Source organism: Caretta caretta, chromosome 11 (assembly GCF_965140235.1).
Source record: "Caretta caretta isolate rCarCar2 chromosome 11, rCarCar1.hap1, whole genome shotgun sequence".
NCBI classification, from domain to species: domain Eukaryota; kingdom Metazoa; phylum Chordata; order Testudines; family Cheloniidae; genus Caretta; species Caretta caretta.
In genome coordinates, this window is record NC_134216.1 from 50,126,274 (window position 1) to 50,144,425 (window position 18,152).

Below are 18,152 nucleotides of genomic sequence, written 5' to 3' on the forward strand. Positions count from 1 at the left end.
GAGCACTTTTTGTTATGAACTTGAGTCTGTTTCCACTAAACCTTGGTCACTTGGTTTTGTTTCTAAGCTATTAGCTGGCCTGCGTTTCAGTGTGAATCAGCAGTCAGAGATGGACACCTCCGTGAAGTTTGACTTACAAATCAGAAGGTATGGAAGTAGATGCTAACACCACGCCTCCCAATCTACTTTACGCTGTAGCTAGCACTGATTAGATACCTTGGTAAATGATGAAGCTATGAACTGATCATTTACAATTTAGTTCTGAGCTAATTTCTTCCTTTCTATCTCATAAATGTTTTATCATGGATTTAACTTGCTTTAAAACACTTCTCTGTTTGTAATGTAGGGAAAAGGTCAGTTCTGTTTGTATGCAGTTGATTTTCCTTTCACATGATGTGGCACAAATGAAATGGTGCTATTTAGTGACAATGGGTACAAAACCAGGAAAGGTATTTGAAGCAGAGCTTAATATTTTGCATTCTGGGTTCAGTTTGGATCTCTTCTTCACACATGCAGTGCCAAAATGTGAAACAACGTGTTCATTTGAAGGACTAGCAGCAGCCTCTGTTTTAAAAATGACCTTTGCTTGGACACTCCAGTCCTTCTATGGGTACGTCTGCACTGCAGCTTGAAGTGTGATTGCAGCTGGGTTAGGCACACCTGCGCTAGCTGTAATCTAGTGACCAAGGTACAAATAGCAGCGAAGGCGTGGGCTTCAACTCGGGCTGTACGAGCCGGCCTGGAACGCTGGGTATGTACTTGTATTGCCAGCCCGAGCTGGCATCCGTGCTGCTGTATCGTCACTGCTATTTTTAGCTGTGCTAGCTAGATTAAAGCTAGTGCAGTTACACCGACCTGAGGCTCGGTAGTACCTCCCATTCCTCTGCAGGCATGCTCTTAAGAGCATGTTAGGCCCAGCTTGTATGTCTAATGAACTTGTGATTGTAGGAGGTGCTACTCCATGCCAGGGCTATTCACCTATGCTGTTGAGAGCAGAGACTATTTCTGTGTGTGTGTGTTTTGTACAGCCCCTGGCACAACCAGGCCTAGAACCTGAATGGTGACTTCTGGGCAATACTATAAAAATAGTAAATATATCAGGAGCATCTGAATGGAGTAGATTTATGTGCTTGCTGGAGAAAACACACAGGCCTCCTGTGATGCATAGTCAATGGGAATCTATCTCTCTGGTTATGATTTTTACACCTCTTAAGTTAACTCCAAGCTTCAAATGTAGCACTTTGTCCTTGAGGCATCATGTGACTTTGTCACACTCCTTGGGGACTTTGTCCCCAGAACCCAATGAATGGATTACTCTCACACATATATGCATTTTCCCTCTCCAAAACTGATGATAAGAATAATAATTTTAGTGGCAGCAGTTTGCTTTGGTGATCAAAGGCTTTGCAGCACTACAAACCCTTTGATCTCACATAGCTGTCTGGTTCAGTTTTATTCCCATCCTTTCTATCAGCCAATGTACTGTTGCTTCTGGCCAGTGGCATATAACTCTAGCTCACCTCCCTTGGAAAAGGTGGGCACCTCTGAGCCTCCTAGCTTCTCCCTCCCTTAAAGGTGAGAGCAATCACCAAGGCACCTGGTTCCCTCCATCAGAGGAATAACAGTCCCTGCCGATCCTCTTTCCCCAGCTTCCTCCACACAGAAGTGTGGGGGGGTTGGGTGGGGGAGGAAGGAGCAATACTTCTGATGGAGAGAGGGGGAGCTGCTACAGCACCTCCCAGGTCCCACCTCAAGAAACTCGCCTACCTGACTTCTGATTGCCACCTCCCTCAAAAAACATCCCCCACCACCTACCTCTGATAGCTCCCCCCACCCTTTTCACCCCTGATCCCTCAGTAGGGCAATCAGTTGTGAGGAAATGAACTGAGTCAGCAATCCAAGCATAATATACTACAAGTTAAAATAAGGGAAAAATGCAAGTTTTATGTAACTGTTTCAGAGGGCAAGCACAACAGGATAGAAATTGCTTCTGCAGAATGTGAGAGAGGAACTGCAGCATTTAGTGACATGTGACAGGTCCAAGTAATATGACAGACGTGTCCCACTTATCTAGTCTGTGCCTTTCGCTGCACTCAGAGGTGTGCACTGCATGTCAAAAAATGGCTCCCAAGTCAAAAAAATGGCTGTAACACTCCCAACGGTGACACAAGAAGGGATGTACCAACCTCAGGGCAGACTGTTTAAAAACCAGGGCACAAATCCCAAACTGGTTGTGAGATCTAAACGTAGATTTCACCAACAAACTGTACCAAGTGCAAACTCCTCAGGCACTTTAACAGCCTTAACGCAGAGTCACAGACAGTCCCCTTGAGTACTCTGATCTGTATTGCCACCTGGGCGAGCATATTTCTGTGATAGATGTCTCCTTATACCAAGGATCACAGCAATATTCAGGTTACTCCTGCTCCCAAAGGACCAATCACTTACCACAGGTCAATTGCACTTACAGTCTCACACCACTGACTGTACTTGTAGACAATCCTGTAATAAACTATATGAAGATTTATTAAATAGGAAAAGGAAACAGAATTATTACCAGGTTAAAGCAAGCAGACACAGACACGAATGAGTTAGTTTTAGGTTTCAAACAATAATATAGGCTTCTATAACGAGCAAGCTCTACTTGACCTTTAAAGCTAACTTATGCTTCAGCTGGGGATCTCTTGTTTATGCCTAGAAACACCTCCCCCTCCCTGATTCCAAGCAGCATGGAGATACCTATTTGCTTGGTTTGGGGTTTTTAGAAACGCCTCCCCCTCCTGCCACGTGCTCTGAGCTGCAAACTCAGCTAATGGGTGGAATCCATTTGCATGACTCATATTCTTGGGGAGGAGAGCAGAACAACAACAAGAGTCTTCAGTCCTTTTGTTGTGGGTTTCTCAGTCCAGACATACGGAGTTTTCAGTTGCAAGATCCGACCAAAGCCCCTCTGGTATGGTGGGTCTCCTCTTTCAGAAGGAGCATAAGAAACTTCTGCAGAAGAGCAGTTCCCTGCACTAATTAATGTCCCTCTCCTATATGGCGAGAATCACAGAGGCCCACAATAAAACTGCTCACATATTACAGTATGGAACATAGATACTGCAAGTAAGATGAATGCATGCAGCAACTCTCGTCTGAACACTTTCTTAAAGTTCTAAAAATTTATCAATATTAACCCACAAGTGAGCCATACAGATTCCAGCTATGTATCTGTTAGTGTCCAGTTGAGACACGAGCACCATGACATGAGCTGTCACCTGGTCCACCAATGTCACAGGTACGACCCGGCATCCAAAAGGGTATGACGATTGCTGTTTAGGAGGAAAATATTACTCTGCTACATGTAATTTGTAATTACAACAGCTGTGAAGAAAATAGAGAAAATTTAGGAAATCCTTACAAAGGAGGCAATGTGCTGTAGTGGATAGAGCACTGGTCTAGGATTCTATTCCCAGCTCTGCCACTGGCTTATTGGATGACCTGGGGCATCCTCTCTCTGCCTCAGTTTCCCCTTCTGTAAAATAGGGATAAAGAATTTATATTGATGAAACGCTTTTATATCGGAGCTAGGAAAGTGCTAGATTGTATTGGTATGAGTAATCCTAGCATTTGTAAGTGAAAACTGCTCTATGATCTAGTACACCCTTCTGTAGGTTTTAAATATAGGGTCAATCCTCAGCAGTGCCTAGCTGATGTTTAGTGTAGCTGTGGCAGGGGATGAGGTGTGCAGAGATGACTTTTAAGGCACTTTCCTGCGTCCCCAACACTGGGGCTAGGTGAAGGCCACACCAGCCCTTGGGCAAGTTAGAGTGACCTAAGGGCTAGATAGGGGCAGTTATGTAGCAATGATCACTGGAGTGCATTTTGCTCTCACCCTGCCTCCTCTAGCCCTTCAATTGTCCCTTATGCTAAGGAGAGTTAAAGTGGAAGGGCTGGCATAGTCAGCTACACCAGCTTTATGCCATTTGTTTTTTCCATGCAAGTAGAGTATTTAGGGCAGGTTGTAAGGCCCATTTATTCTGTACAATATGGCAAAGTAGACCTCAGTGGAGCAGCGTATGTGGCCCTGAGTTTTTAGTACCTCTCCTTTTGCCCCGATGACACAGGAGTCACATAATAATGTTACATAACATGTGCTTAACACTTTAAAAAAGAACCTTGTTCATTCCATTTAACAAATGGACTTATCTTCTTTTTCAGCTCCAATCTATTTGACAGTTTAAGCCCAATAACATCTTATCAGGCTGACCTTGCCATCTTAGCATCTGTTGAAATTAGAGGGTGAGTGTTGATACTTATTTAGCAAGTGTTTCTTTTATGATGAATGGTTTTGTTTTGGGGTTGGTTGGGTTTTTTTTGGTAAACTTCCTTGCAGGTCTGCAGGTCTTGCTTCTTATTGAGCCTTGGAGGGTTTGTTACAGAAAAGTAAACACGGATTCATGTCGTCATCTTTGGGGCTTTAAGTGCAACCTAAGTAATTTAGGATCCCAAGTCAATTTTGAAAATGGGACTTGGGTTCCTAAGTGCTTTTGAAAATGCTGCTGTTCATCTTTATAATTCATTCAAAGAACAGTTTGTAAAAATTATTCCCAAAAAATCACCTTCTGAACAGACTAAGAAAATACACTTTGAGTCCAAAACTGCCAAAACCTTTTTTTAGAATGTCAAAATACTGTCCAAATATAGGTTTAGAGTAGCTTGTCCTTTTCAGCCTTAGGTATACTATCTGTGAGGCTGTGATGACTCTCTCCTGCTTCTATTTATTGAAAGGCACAATTCACCTAACCATTAAATGGTCCTTCTGATCAGCCAGTCAACTCAGGATGCCTCTCTCTACATATTTTAATTTTCCTGAATAACTTTTATGTATATATTTATTTTACAAAGAGTGCTTTTCTGTGCAGCTCTTAAACCTCTAAAGAATCCTGACTGTTTAGTGAAGATGTTAATTTTTCTCCTGCTGGAACACTAATATTGCTTACAATCATTGAGGCCTTGCATATTTTTTAGGGGAAAAATGAAAATCTCCTAAGAGGCACCATTTTCTTTAATTTTTCCTTCCCACCAGAAATCTACTGCATTAATAAGTTTCTTGAGATCCTGGTGCTGTTAAACCATCATGTTTAAAAAGGAAGAAAAATTAGTAAAACCACCATTGCCAACCAGGTGCTGGCTGAGTTCCATGTATGACCCTACCAATTAGATGCCTCTATGGTCAACCCTGCTCACAGTTGAATTTTTCACCACAGAAGGTTGTCCAGACAGCATGTATTAATTTTATACAATGACCCCGAATATGAAGAAAGATCCCTCTGAGAGAGAATTGTTCTTAACAGTATATTGAGCAGAAGATCAAGCATTTTATAAAAAAAAAAACTTCACTTCTGCTCATTCCAATGTCCAGTATTTAGGATGGAAAGGTCATTGTTAGTTTTTAGATATTTGTAAATTTCGGTTTCTTGAGTCTGCATTATGAAAGGCTTAGGGTCACTTTTTAGAAATTAGGCTAAACACACCTCTACCCCAATATAACGCGGTCCTCGGGAGACAAAAAATCTCACCGCATTATAGGTGAGACCGCGTTATATCGAACTTACTTTGGCCCCCCCCATTCCTTGTTCCCTGACCTGCCCCCTCCAGAGACCCCATTCCCTAATCACCCCCAGGACCCCACCCCCTATTCAACCCCCCTGCTCCCTGTCCCCAGACTGCTCCGACCCCATCCACACCCGCCGCCCCCTGACAGGCACTCATCGGCAGCGGCAGGAAGTGGAGCAACACAGCCCCAGCCCGCTCCACTCCGCCACCTCCCAGCCATGGCGCTCTGCTTCCTGCCGCCGGTGAGTGCGGGGAGGTTGGGGAAAGGACGCCCCCCATACTCACCTGCGGCGGGAAGCAGAGCACTGTGGCTGGGAGCTGGTGGAGTGGAGCGGGCTGGGGCCGGGCTGCTCCACTTCCACTGCTGCTGGTGAATGCGGAGGGGATCCCTTCCCCCAAGCCCCCTCCCCCAAGGGACACGGCTGGGACTGGAGTGGGCTGCTCCCAGCCCCCCGCTAATCCCCCAGGCCACTCTGGGATTGCGGGGCCCCTAAAAGTGCCCCCCCACAGCTCCTGCCTCCTAGTCCCTTGTGGGGGGGAGCTCCTGACAGTCCCCGAGACCCTCTGCCCCTTATCCAACCCCTTGGCCTCGGCCCTGGCCCGGCCCCCATAACATGCTGCTCAGAGCAGTGTGTCAGAGCTTTACCGCATTGTATGCGAACCCACGTTATATTGGGTTGCGTTATATCGGGGTAGAGGTGTATTTGATAGCTTTGTTTATTCCCTTCACTATGTAGTGTCTCTTCTCCTGATCACATCTTCCTCCCCATTGCAAACTGGCAACCCCAGGAGAATCCAGAGACAGAAGAAGACATAGGACCTCTAGTTCAGCACATATATGAGGTATGTAATAGTTACTGATTTGAGGTCCAGCATTTTAGCCAAGAAATAATGGGGAAGGAGGAAATATTTTAGTTAAGATTTCCTTTATGGTAAATGTGCTTTACTCCATGTCGTTGTTCAGTAGGAACTTAGAATTTGCTGCATTGAGTCAATTGAGTTCATTGGTCCAAGCCTCTGCGGAAGGCAAAAATCCTAACAATTAATATAGCCAGTTGTGCAGTGCTATACGTTGCAGTTAGTGGGAGTGGGAAGGAATTCCTCTCTGATCCTTACAGCAATCAGCTTATACCTGAATCATAAACCTCTCTGCTATTTTACATAAATCTGCATGTTATTGGCCATAAAATCATCCAGTCCTTTAGAAAACTACACAAATTATCTGGTCACCTTAATCTTGCAACAGTGAAATCAATAAAATGACGACTCACTGTGTTAATTATTTTGGACACTCAGCTGTACTCTAATTCTGCAGTCATTATTAAAAAAGCTTTTTGCCTTGAAAATTAGTCTTTTGAGAGTTCTTTTTTGTAAGCAACTATCACAGATTTCATCTGTGTTCAATTAATTTTTTTAAAGAATTTCTTTTTAGAAAGACTGTCTGACTATAATTCAAGTTATTGTGCAACCAATAAGGTACTGCTTATCTAAAACAATTATTCTTCTCATATATCTGACCTGTCCCATAACGTACATACAACTTTGGATAAGAAATGTACAATATCTCTCACTTTGGGCAATGTAGTACATTTAACAAATGGAATTTCTTGAAGGCAGAAAAATATCTTTCCTTTAAGTTTTTCAGAAGACTCTCCCCTTTCCAGCAAATTATTTCAAGTAATTATAAGTTAGCTTCTTGGGAGATGAAATTGAGTTTCTTTCCATAGTAACACTGGTGATACTCTGATTGTACTGACAGTCAGGGGATATATTGTAGATGCTCCTTCATATAATTTTAAGTATATACTAGTGCCTCCTGGGCCATTAACAAAGGAAAGAGGATAGTCTTACACAGTCATTAATTTTCTTCTCATCACTAGCTGAGAAACAATGGTCCAAGTGCCTTTAGCAAGGTGATGCTAAATCTTCAGTGGCCTTACAAATACAACAATAACACCCTGTTGTATATTATGCAATATGAAATTGATGGACCCATGAACTGCACTTCAGATATGGAGATCAACCCATTGAAAATTAAGGTAAGCAGAGACTTTTGTAATGCCATGTTTGGGTATTGAGTCGAGTTGGGTTTTTGTTCCTGTCATTTTGCTGCATACTATAAACTGTGAAATGTAAGATTATTTATATAGACCAGACTCCCTGCTAATGTAAATAAGCATAGCTGCTAATTTTGCTGTGTTTTACTCCTATTGAGAATCTGCTTATTTTCTCTATTCTTTTTTTACGTATTCCCTTTTATTTTTTGTTATACCCTGTGTAACAGGGTGCTGGCCATTAGGTCCTGAGCCAGCCCTCTGTTAGTCCAGCTCCAATTAAGAAGCATTAATTGGGGCTGGCTGAGTATGCCACGCCTAACTGCTAGAAGGGAAGCGCCTGGGGGCCTCATTAGCCAGGGGGCTATATTGGGCTGTCAGGAAGCTGGGGGGGGAGGGGGGGAAGGGAAAGAAAGGGAGGAGCCAAAGGCTGTGTGGATCCCTGCTGGCTGGAGAAGCTAGCTGTCCCCCAAGTTGCTAGTTTGCAACGTCTGTAAATAGAAGGTGGTGGGAGCTGACACTGTAAATAAAAGGCACTGGTGATGCACTCAGAAGAGGTCTCTGTCTGGTTTGCTGCGAGGGCAAGCGAACACCTTGTTACACCCTAGCTCCTTGTATGAAGAGACACCACCAGTTGGAAGAATAGGTAGACACCAGTTTTTCAGCCAAAAGTTCAGATCTAGTATCCCATGTAGTCGTCTTTTTTTTTTTAATTATTATTTTAAACTCATGTTGGCATAGTTTTCAGTCCACAGCAATGTGTAGCCTTTTATTTTATTTAAAGTGAATTTTGTAATCTGTGTAACATAATACCACCACCGTGGGTTCAGCCCTGGCGGCTACAGTTTCAAGCTTAACAGGGTAAAAGTCACCTCTGCTACTTGCTTCAGAGTTAGTCTCTAGGAACACATAAAGACCAAAGGTAGTGACTACACATACATTCACAAGTACAAGGTCTAGACTGTTTTACAATTTTTATTAAAGTTACAATTAAAGTTATGATTATCCAAGCACATAGAAGTTCTATACATGCCTGAGTTACAAATATAGTTATATTCACATCCTTAACAACAGTGTTAGGGTCTAATGTGTGTCAACTGGCTTGATCATCAGTAGTGGTATGGTTCCTGCTGGAGTCTCCCAAAGGGAGCTCAATTTTCTGGGCATCTGGGCATCCCCTTTTTATAATGTGATTCTGTCTATACCTACATTCTGCGCATGTCCATAAAAGTGTCAACCCTCTTTTCTCTTATTGGTTTGTGTCTCCTGGAAACTTAAGGGACCCCAATTTTCTATAGGCTGTGTAAGTTCCGTTTATTCTCATTGGCATTGATGCACAGCCTGTATCCTTTGGTTAAGACACATGTTGGATACAGTATTGTTATGATCTAATATTTATTTTCTGGGTAATTTTATGCAGTATTACCACTTGGTACCTCTTTTCCCATAATCTTAGGGCATCGAGTTATTTTCTGGTCGCTTATGTCATCATTTCTTGTCTCCAAGACCTAAAATAGCTAAGCTATAATCTTGCAGGCCTCAGCCTACAGGTTCTTGTGTTTCAGCTTCTCTTACTCATGTCTGATACATGGTTCCTCGAAATACTGTTCCATCTTATACTTTCATAATCTTACAAATTAACTCTAACATAGAATGAATATATATGATATAACATTGATTCATCATAACATCATGCAATAAATGAATAATAACTAAAAACATGGGCTACAAATGGAACATTACTTAACCTAGATTTAAACAGCAACATTCCAAAAGTTGTTTTGTTGTTTATGTAATATTTTTATTTTTCAGTTTAGTAGGAGACATTGCATTATTGTTTTTATTACTACTTATTTATCTAAGGCCTGATCTAAAGCACAGTGAGGTCAATGGAAGTCTTTTAATTAATTTCAGTGGCCTTTAGAGGCCCAGCGTGCCACAAAAGTATTTTATATATAATACATGAAGATATATATTTCTCTCATGCAATTTCAATATACTGTATAAATATAGTGTGTACATATATATGCAATTTCAAATTCATCACAGGGATAAAGGGGTATTTCATATGTGGAATAGTATAGTGACAAGTGTGAAATCTGGAAAAAAGATTCCCAAATTGGAGGAATTGCTAAGGCCCACAATATCCTACCCACAGTACCCTATTTCAAATTCCTCCTTAAATGATACACTTACATACACACATTTGTAACCTACAGTGCTTGTACCAGTTTCTGAGACTCAAATAAATACATTAGAAGTGTTGGGGAGAGACCCTTGAATATGAGATAGCTACATTGAAAGTGCTTTATTGACAGCTTTAAGAATAGATTCTTTGCTCATTCCAGGAATGAAACTTCCATTGACATCAGTTAACATTCTACTAATTGAACTGGCTGAACTGTAAAAATATATGTGCTAATAATTGGCAAAGTATTAAGTTTGGTGAGGCAAGAATTGGACACTGCAGGGCTCTGAATTAGGTCTTATTAAACATCTGTGTTAATGATCTAGGAAAGGGAGTGAACAGCATGTTAATTAAATTTGAAGATGATAAATTTTGGAGATTTGCAAACCTCAGCTAGGACAGAGACAAAGGGACCTATGGGGATTAGAAACAAGGACAGACACCTCTTTTGAATAGGTTCCATTCTGTTGCACGTAGGGCTGTGTGCAAGTCATAGGTTTTGATTTGCCCAAGTTTTGTGAAATCTCTCAGGTGAGGTCAGTTTGAATTTTTTCTTGACCTAGTTTTGCTTTGCTTGAAGTTTACAGGCACTCAGAAAGTCAATACAAAACACTAATAAATTTGAGTTTATTAAATGGTTTTGCTATGCAATTGGTATGTTTATGTCTGTGTTGCAATGACATAGCAACAAAATTATCCCTGATTTCAAGGAATCCATTTGCAAAATCACTTCTTTTTGCTTTCTCTAGAACTCAGAAACAGCAATAACAACGAAGCACAAAACATGTGAATGACCCGCTCAAAGTAGTTTGGCTAGCTGTTGGCTTGTAACCCAATTTCTGCACACTCTTAAGTCTAATCATTAGTAGTAGTTCTTAAAGATCTCAAATCACATTTGCCAAGAGTAGGGGTATTAGCCTTGCATCCTAGACAAGTTCTTTTTAGGTAATCACTTTTGTCTACTTAAAATTCCCCAGCATTCCCAGTAGTATGTGGCAGTGTTCTTGCATTCCTATACTAAACTGTGGTGGAATGTTGCTCTCCGCAGTTAAAATGTTGCTATGTTCTACTCCAGAGGTGATTGCTTCTGTGAAGTTATTTTTGTATATGTATTTGGTCGTTTGTAAAGCATCCTAAGACCCTTTAGGATAGAAGATGCTATATTAAATTTTCAGAATGGAGAGGGGTAACTTGTGGTGTTCCCCAAGGGTCAGTCCTAGGACCAAGCCTATTCAACTTATTCATAAATGATCTGGAGAAAGGGGTAAAAAGTGAGGTGGCAAAGTTTGCAGATGATACTAAACTGCTCAAGATAGTTAAGACCAAAGCAGACCGTGAAGAACTTCAAAAAGATCTCACAAAACTAAGTGACTGGGCAACAAAATGGCAAATGAAATTTAATGCGGATAAATGTAAAGTAATGCAAATTGGAAAAAATATCCCAACTATATATACAATATGATGGGGGCTAATTTAGCTACAATTAATCAGGAGAGAGATCTTGGAGTCACTGTGGATAGTTCTCTGAAGACGTCCATGCAGTGTGCAGCAGCAGTCAGAAAAGCAAACGGGATGTTAGGAATCATTAAAAAAGGTATAGAGAATAAGACGGAGAATATCTTATTGCCCTTATATAAATCCATGGTATGCCCACATCTTGAATACTGCGTTCAGATGTGGTCCCCTCATCTCAAAAAAGATATACTGGCATTAGAAAAGGTTCAGAAAAGAGCAGCTAAAATGATTAGGGGTTTGGAACGGGTCCCATATGAGGAGAGATTAAAGAGGCCAGGACTTTTCAGCTTGGAAAAGAGGAGACTGTGGGGAGATATGATAGAGGTATATAAAATCATGAGTGGTGTGGGAAAAGTGAATAAGGAAAAGTCATTTACTTGTTCCCATAATATAAGAACTAGGGGCCACCAAATGAAATTAATGGGCAGCAGGTTTAAAACAAATAAAAGGAAGTTCTTCTTCACTCAGCGCACAGTCAACCTGTGGAAATCTTTGCCTGAGGAGGTTGTGAAAGCTAGGACTTTAACAGAGTTTAAAAGAGAACTGGATAAATTCATGGAGGTTAAGTCCATTAATGGTTATTAGCCAGGATGGGTAAGGAATGGTGTCCCTAGCCTCTGTTTGTCAGAGAGTGCAGATGGATGGCAGGAGAGAGATCACTGTTAGGTTCACTCCCTCTGGAGCACTTGGCATTGGCCACTGTCAGTAGACAGGATACTGGGCTGGGTGGACCTTTGGTCTGACCCAGTATGGCCATTATGTTCTTATATTAGATATTGTTTATTATTTGTGTTTTTCTTGATGTAACCTTAGATTTCAGTTCCTAAAGCAGATGAGAAGAATGAAACACTTAGGGATGAAGATAATCGTGATCACCATATAAATCGAAGAGATATAACTGCCATTGAAGGAGATGTACATACTTTGGTAAGCGCTATAGTAGCTCTTAAACCAATATATTTCAGATGTCATCTTTTGCTCTTTTAATGAAGAGATGAAAACTGTGGAAATAGTTTTATAAAGGAAAAATGCATTTGATAATCTAGGGCCTTGTTGTTTCCATTTTTAGTGGAACATAGCTTATTATTAGTTAGATGTCTGAATGCATTTGTGCCCACAGTTATTTGCAGGCATGGGAATTGAGTTGAGGCCTTTTTCAACATCAGGGTCTCCATAGACTATGCTTTTCTGTGGAGTTGGGACATTGACAGTTGGATGGGGGAGGTGAGAAATTGGGGTAACTGAGGAGAGGTATAATGACTGGATGAACCCTGGGGGCATCTTCACAGCCCTGGATTTCAGTGCATACTCCGCCTAACTGACCAATGGACTTTCTGCCCTCCTGCTCCTGATGTTTGCAGGGACCTGTCCCTGTTTTCTGGATAACAGCAGGGAGTGGGAAAATTTCTGAACTCTTGTGGCCTCTCAGCTCCCAAGGGGACCCATTATTCACAGGAAGTGTGGGGATCATCTGTGTTTCTCTTTGAAAAGGGCCAGTAGTGCTAGATAGAGGGGTTTGGGGATCGACTCTGCAAAAGGAGGAAAAAGTAATAATATAGTAATAATGTAGTGAGTTCACTTTATCTAGTAGGTGAGGGAGCAAATGTAAAGGGAATCCAGGGTGGGGGGTGGTTATGGTTTAATGAGGACTCTTTAGAAAGGATCATTCTAAAAAATGTTTCAATGGTTTGGAACCATCAAGCTGTGTATCCACCTGTTGTTGCTGTCACCCATGTCTTCCTTCCATCCCTTCCCCTTTTCTTTCTCTTGTTAGTTATGCTCGGTTCTTGTTCCTTGTCTTTAATTGGCTGGGGCAGGGACCGTGTCCACCTAGTGTTTGTACAGCACCTGTAACCCTGAGACTGCCGAAATGGACAGTGAATTTCTCCCCATTTCTGTGGAATGAATCTGTCAGACCTTTGGGAAGGGCAGTCTGCTGGATCTACCTGAGAGAAGTGGTGGGAGTTCTGGGATTGGTGCTCTGCTCAAGAGGCCAGCATCAAGGCAGAGCCACCTGAACACAATGGGTTTCAGCAGATCCCCTGAAACCTCACATGGCATGCTTTATTTTCAATATCACAATCCCAGGATTATTTGCTATAAGGCCTTGGTGGGGAGAGGAAAAAAAAGGATTAAAATGTACCTACATCCTATGTTGTGGGGAGTGGGTCTGTGAAGGAGAAAATGGGGATTATCTGATCGGGGGGGAAAAAGAGTCAAGATCTGACAGTCTGATTCTTCTCCACATAAGAGCTCCAAACTCCTATACCTCCAGTTGCCAAACACTCCTTTCTTAAGAGTAGCTGCCTTTGCCCAGCCTTCCTAATGGTTTGGTTGGACTCTCTAACCACCAAAAATTATATCCTATATCTGGAGTCTGTATTTTAGCATTTTCAGGAAGACTGATTACAGGTCGGTTCCATTTAAAATGCAACTTGCACTGTCTGCAATAACCCCAATAGCTTCCCCTAATTAGAAGAGGAGGTACTGCAGAATAGCAAATAGTGAATTTTAACAGCACCTATTATAGATGATACAATACAGTAGGTTTCTTCAGTCTCTAACATCTGAGATTTATTATATGTGAGATATTTCAATTGATTCACTAGCTTGATGAATAACTCAGTGTTTCAAAAAACTCTGAGACAGGTTAAATCAAGGAGAGACAGTTTCTGAGTGACAAGAATATGCTGCCAGTTTACGTTTTTATCTTCTACTCTTTCCCTCCAAGGCAGGGTGATGGTTGCATCCAAATGGTATTGTATAAGCATAGCTACAGTTCTGAATGTCACGTCAAAAATGAAGGGGAAAAGAGGCAGCCTTGTTTTGTTCCTCTTTCAGGAACTGTTGATGATCTAATCCCATTAGTTAATAGGATGCTAGTGGAAAATAGAAATGTTTAATCCAGGTTAGAAAAGCCAGCCAAACTCTGAATTTCCTTGGCATTATTTACAGATAAGGGACTGTGACGGGATCCCTGGGGTGCAGCTTGGGACTGTGGGACTGCTGTGCCCCCTTAACTCTCTACCCTGGGCTCTCTCTCATAATGCTTTGCTAGCGACAAGCAGCAAACCCCTCCAGGCCCTGTTATTGCTCAGCACAACATGTGGAGCTCCTCACCCAGCTAGATTGCATGAATCCTCCCAGAGCCACTCGTGAATCACACAGGGAAAGGCACTAGCCAAATCCTCCCAGCCTTGTACCTCAGGAATATACCGTCTTGCACTGCTCAAGACCCTTTCTTGAGCAATGCAGGTTTATTAATTGGTTCACACTTCATCAATGGAAAGTGGATATACACCAGCCTTTGTCAACCTGAGCAGATTTACCACACATTTCAGGCAAACTCACTGGTAAAGATAAACAGTAAAACTAGTTTATTGACTACAAAAGGTAGGCAAAAGGTCAGAGTGGTTACCAAAATAAAATAAAATTAAAATATAAACACGCAGTCTAAACTCTCAATCCTATTAGACTGGGCAACATCTAGGTTAAACAGTTTTTCTCATCCCACTGGATATTGCAATTCATAGCAGTTTTCACCCTTAAAACCTGGACCAGTCTTCTCTGTTGGAGTCTTCAGTCTTTGGAGTGTCCTTATTGCTTGCAGCATAGGGGGAGGAGAACGGGTGAAGCATGGTCCCCCTGTGTTCTGTTTTATACCCTTAGTCTCTGTGCTTGGAGAACACAAGCCCAGGCATGTGTGGTGGTCCAGGCATGTCATTGAATTGTAACTCCTCTGCTGGACAAAGGCTGGTGGTGTGTGTTCTGCACCCACCCGGGCGTTGGTTACCTCCCTTGTCACTGTCTCTGGAGAGCTAGTATCTGGGCACTTCCCAAACCCACAGCATATTTTAGTGAAAACCATACAACACAATTCTTATAATTTTATATGCATTAATGATGCACATATTTAGATGGAACAATGGGTTTCAGCAGATCCCCTGATACCTCACATGGCATGCTTTATTTGCAATCTCACAATTATGAGATGAGGAACATGGGGGTTACAGGGCGCTCCCTCAAGGTATAGAGTGTCATAGGGTCACTCTCCCTTACTGAAGGCCTTTGTTCAGTTTATCAACAATGCAGCAGCAGAATCATAGAATATCAGGGTTGGAAGGGACCTCAGGAGGTCATCTAGTCCAACCCCCTGCTCAAAGCAGGACCAATCCCCAATTTTTGCCCCAGATCCCTAAATGGCCCCCTCAAGGATTGAACTCACTACCCTGGGTTTAGCAAGCCAATGCTCAAACCACTGAGCTATCCCTCCCCCCAATGTTTCATCGGTGTCTGATACAGCAGGTGGAATCTTTGGCATAAATCTTTTTCTAAAACCTCTATGACCTTTGTATGAAGGGCAACAACACTGAAGCCCTTAGGTTGTGCAGTTATTTGGCACACAGTATACAATAAAATGAGAAGCCAAAACTTCCACAGTTTCTAGAACAAAGGGAGAAAGTAAAGCAGTCCAGTCAGTTGTTATAGTAACAGGAATAATTTCTATTTGAAATAATTTTTTAGCTATGTCTGGGATTAGAGGATACAACATTCTGGAAGGATTTGTGCTTCTCGTTTAAGGGTATTTATCTTAAATAATGGAATTTGGCCTTTACATGTTGCACAGTCTTCTGTAACAATAATTATATTGCATCATGAGTTTGTGATACCCAACTGTGAAATACAATGCTATGTAAATCTGTAACTGAGAATACATCAGGTACAATGTACCATATTTTGTAGAAATATGTAACCTTCCTAATTCACACACTGAACAATTACAAACTCCAGCATTCAGTGAGAGTTCAGATCAGCACACATCTTACTAAAGTACATATCTGTAATGCATATCCTGGAATTGCCATCAAATATTTCCAGTAGAGATAAGGAGGTGTTAGTACCATTATACAAGGCACTGGTGAGACCTCATCTGGAATATTGTGTGCAGTTCTGGTCTCCCATGTTTAAGAAAGATGAATTCAAACTGGAACAGGTACAGAGAAGGGCTACTAGGATGATCCGAGGAATGGAAAACCTGTCTTATGGAAGGAGACTCAAGGAGCTTGGCTTGTTTAGCCTAACTAAACGAAGGCTGAGGGGAGATATGATTGCTCTCTATAAATATATCAGAGGGATAAATACCATGGAGGGAGAAGAATTATTTAAGCTCAGTACCAATGTCTACACAAGAACAAATGGATATAAACTCCCATCAGGAAGTTTAGACTTGAAATTAGACGAAGGTTTCTAACCATCAGAGGGGTGAAGTTCTGGAACAGCCTTCCAAGGGAAGCAGTGGGAGCAAAAGACATATTTGGCTTCAAGACTAAGCTTGATAGGTTTATGGAAGGGATGATATGATGGGGTAGCCTAATTTTGGCAATTAATTGATCTTCAACTATTAGCGGTAGATATGCCCAGTGGCCTGTGATGGGATGGTAGATGGATGGGATCTGAGTTACTACAGAGAATTCTTTCCTGGGTGTTTGACTGGTGAGGGTTTGACATGCTCAGGGTTTAGCTGATCGCCATATTTGGGGTCGGGAAGGAATTTTCCTCCAGGGCAGATTGGCAGAGGCTCTGGGGGGTTTTCGCCTTTCTCTGCAGCTTGGGGCATGGATCACTTGCTGGAGGATTCTCTGCACCTCGAAGTCTTTAAACCATGATTTGAGGACTTCAGTAGCTCAGACATAGGTTAGACGTTTGTTACAGAAGTTGATGGGTAAGATTCTGTGGCCTGCGTTGTGCAGGAGGTCAGACTAGACAATCATAATGGTCCCTTCTGACTTTAAAGTCTATGATTCTATTATTCTAATCATGGTACAAAGGGGCCTTAAAATTGGGTTAAATCAATAGAGCTTATTAATTGCAAAATTATGGAATTTCGCTATGGATTTCCTGTTCACTTGAGTGATTTATGGAGTTTTTATTGCACATTTTAATATAGAAATTATCTGTGTAGCAATTGATGTACTGTCATTTGTGTCTTTTAGACTGAATGTAGACATAGTAATGCATTTTCATCAGTGAGGTAACCATTCCTCTCGTCACACGTAGGGCTGTGGAACTGCTGAATGTTTAAAGATAGTCTGCCAAGTTGGCCGCCTGGAGAGGGGAAAGAGTGCAATATTGTATGTAAAATCTCGCCTTTGGACCCAGACCTTTATGAACGTAAGTGCCTATTAATAATTCACAATCTCTCCCCGCTTCTGAAACATGAAAAGTCTTTTTACATCCAGCATGTAAAATCAATTTTTGTTTTTTTTTGCACAGAAAGAAAACCAGAATCATTCGTACTCACTCAAGTCATCAGCCTCATTCAATGTCATAGAGTTCCCTTACAAGAACCTTTCATTTGAAGATATCCATAATTCTACAGTAGTAAGTCATTTATGTCTGAACATGGTTTGGTCCAATGCACATTCAGCTGAAATTAATATAAGAAATAGAATGATCAAAATGAAGCACATACATTCATCTTCATAATGCTACTAAATTTTAACTAACTCTTAGTTTTATATATTAAAATTATTTATACACATAAAATTAAAAATAAAACCAAACATTTTCAATCTGAAAACTAGAATTCTAGCATTTGGCATGTAGGCTTTCATATATCTATATTGACAATACTGTGCGCAAATAGACCCGGTTAATAGATACAATTCAGTCTACATACTGACAGTCCTGAATCATTCAAAGAGCCTATAAAACTTGTTCTGATGTTCAGGATTATATTTAGCCCTTTATTGGGAAATACAATTTACTGATGTCTCAGTGGTGGTACTACCAAA

General features: G+C 41.4%; 1 protein-coding gene across 1 annotated transcript in view; it reads left to right on the forward strand.

Annotated features, from left to right (window-relative positions):
* ITGAV (integrin subunit alpha V) overlaps positions 1–18,152 on the forward strand; it is an 86,649-nt gene that overhangs the window by 61,140 nt on the left and 7,357 nt on the right. The window contains exons 22-28 of the mRNA XM_048869332.2: positions 68–147; positions 4,204–4,284; positions 6,339–6,444; positions 7,482–7,640; positions 12,172–12,285; positions 17,416–17,529; positions 17,632–17,739. Of these exons, the coding sequence (XP_048725289.1) occupies positions 68–147; positions 4,204–4,284; positions 6,339–6,444; positions 7,482–7,640; positions 12,172–12,285; positions 17,416–17,529; positions 17,632–17,739 (762 nt within the window). The remainder of the gene's footprint in view (positions 1–67; positions 148–4,203; positions 4,285–6,338; positions 6,445–7,481; positions 7,641–12,171; positions 12,286–17,415; positions 17,530–17,631; positions 17,740–18,152) is intronic.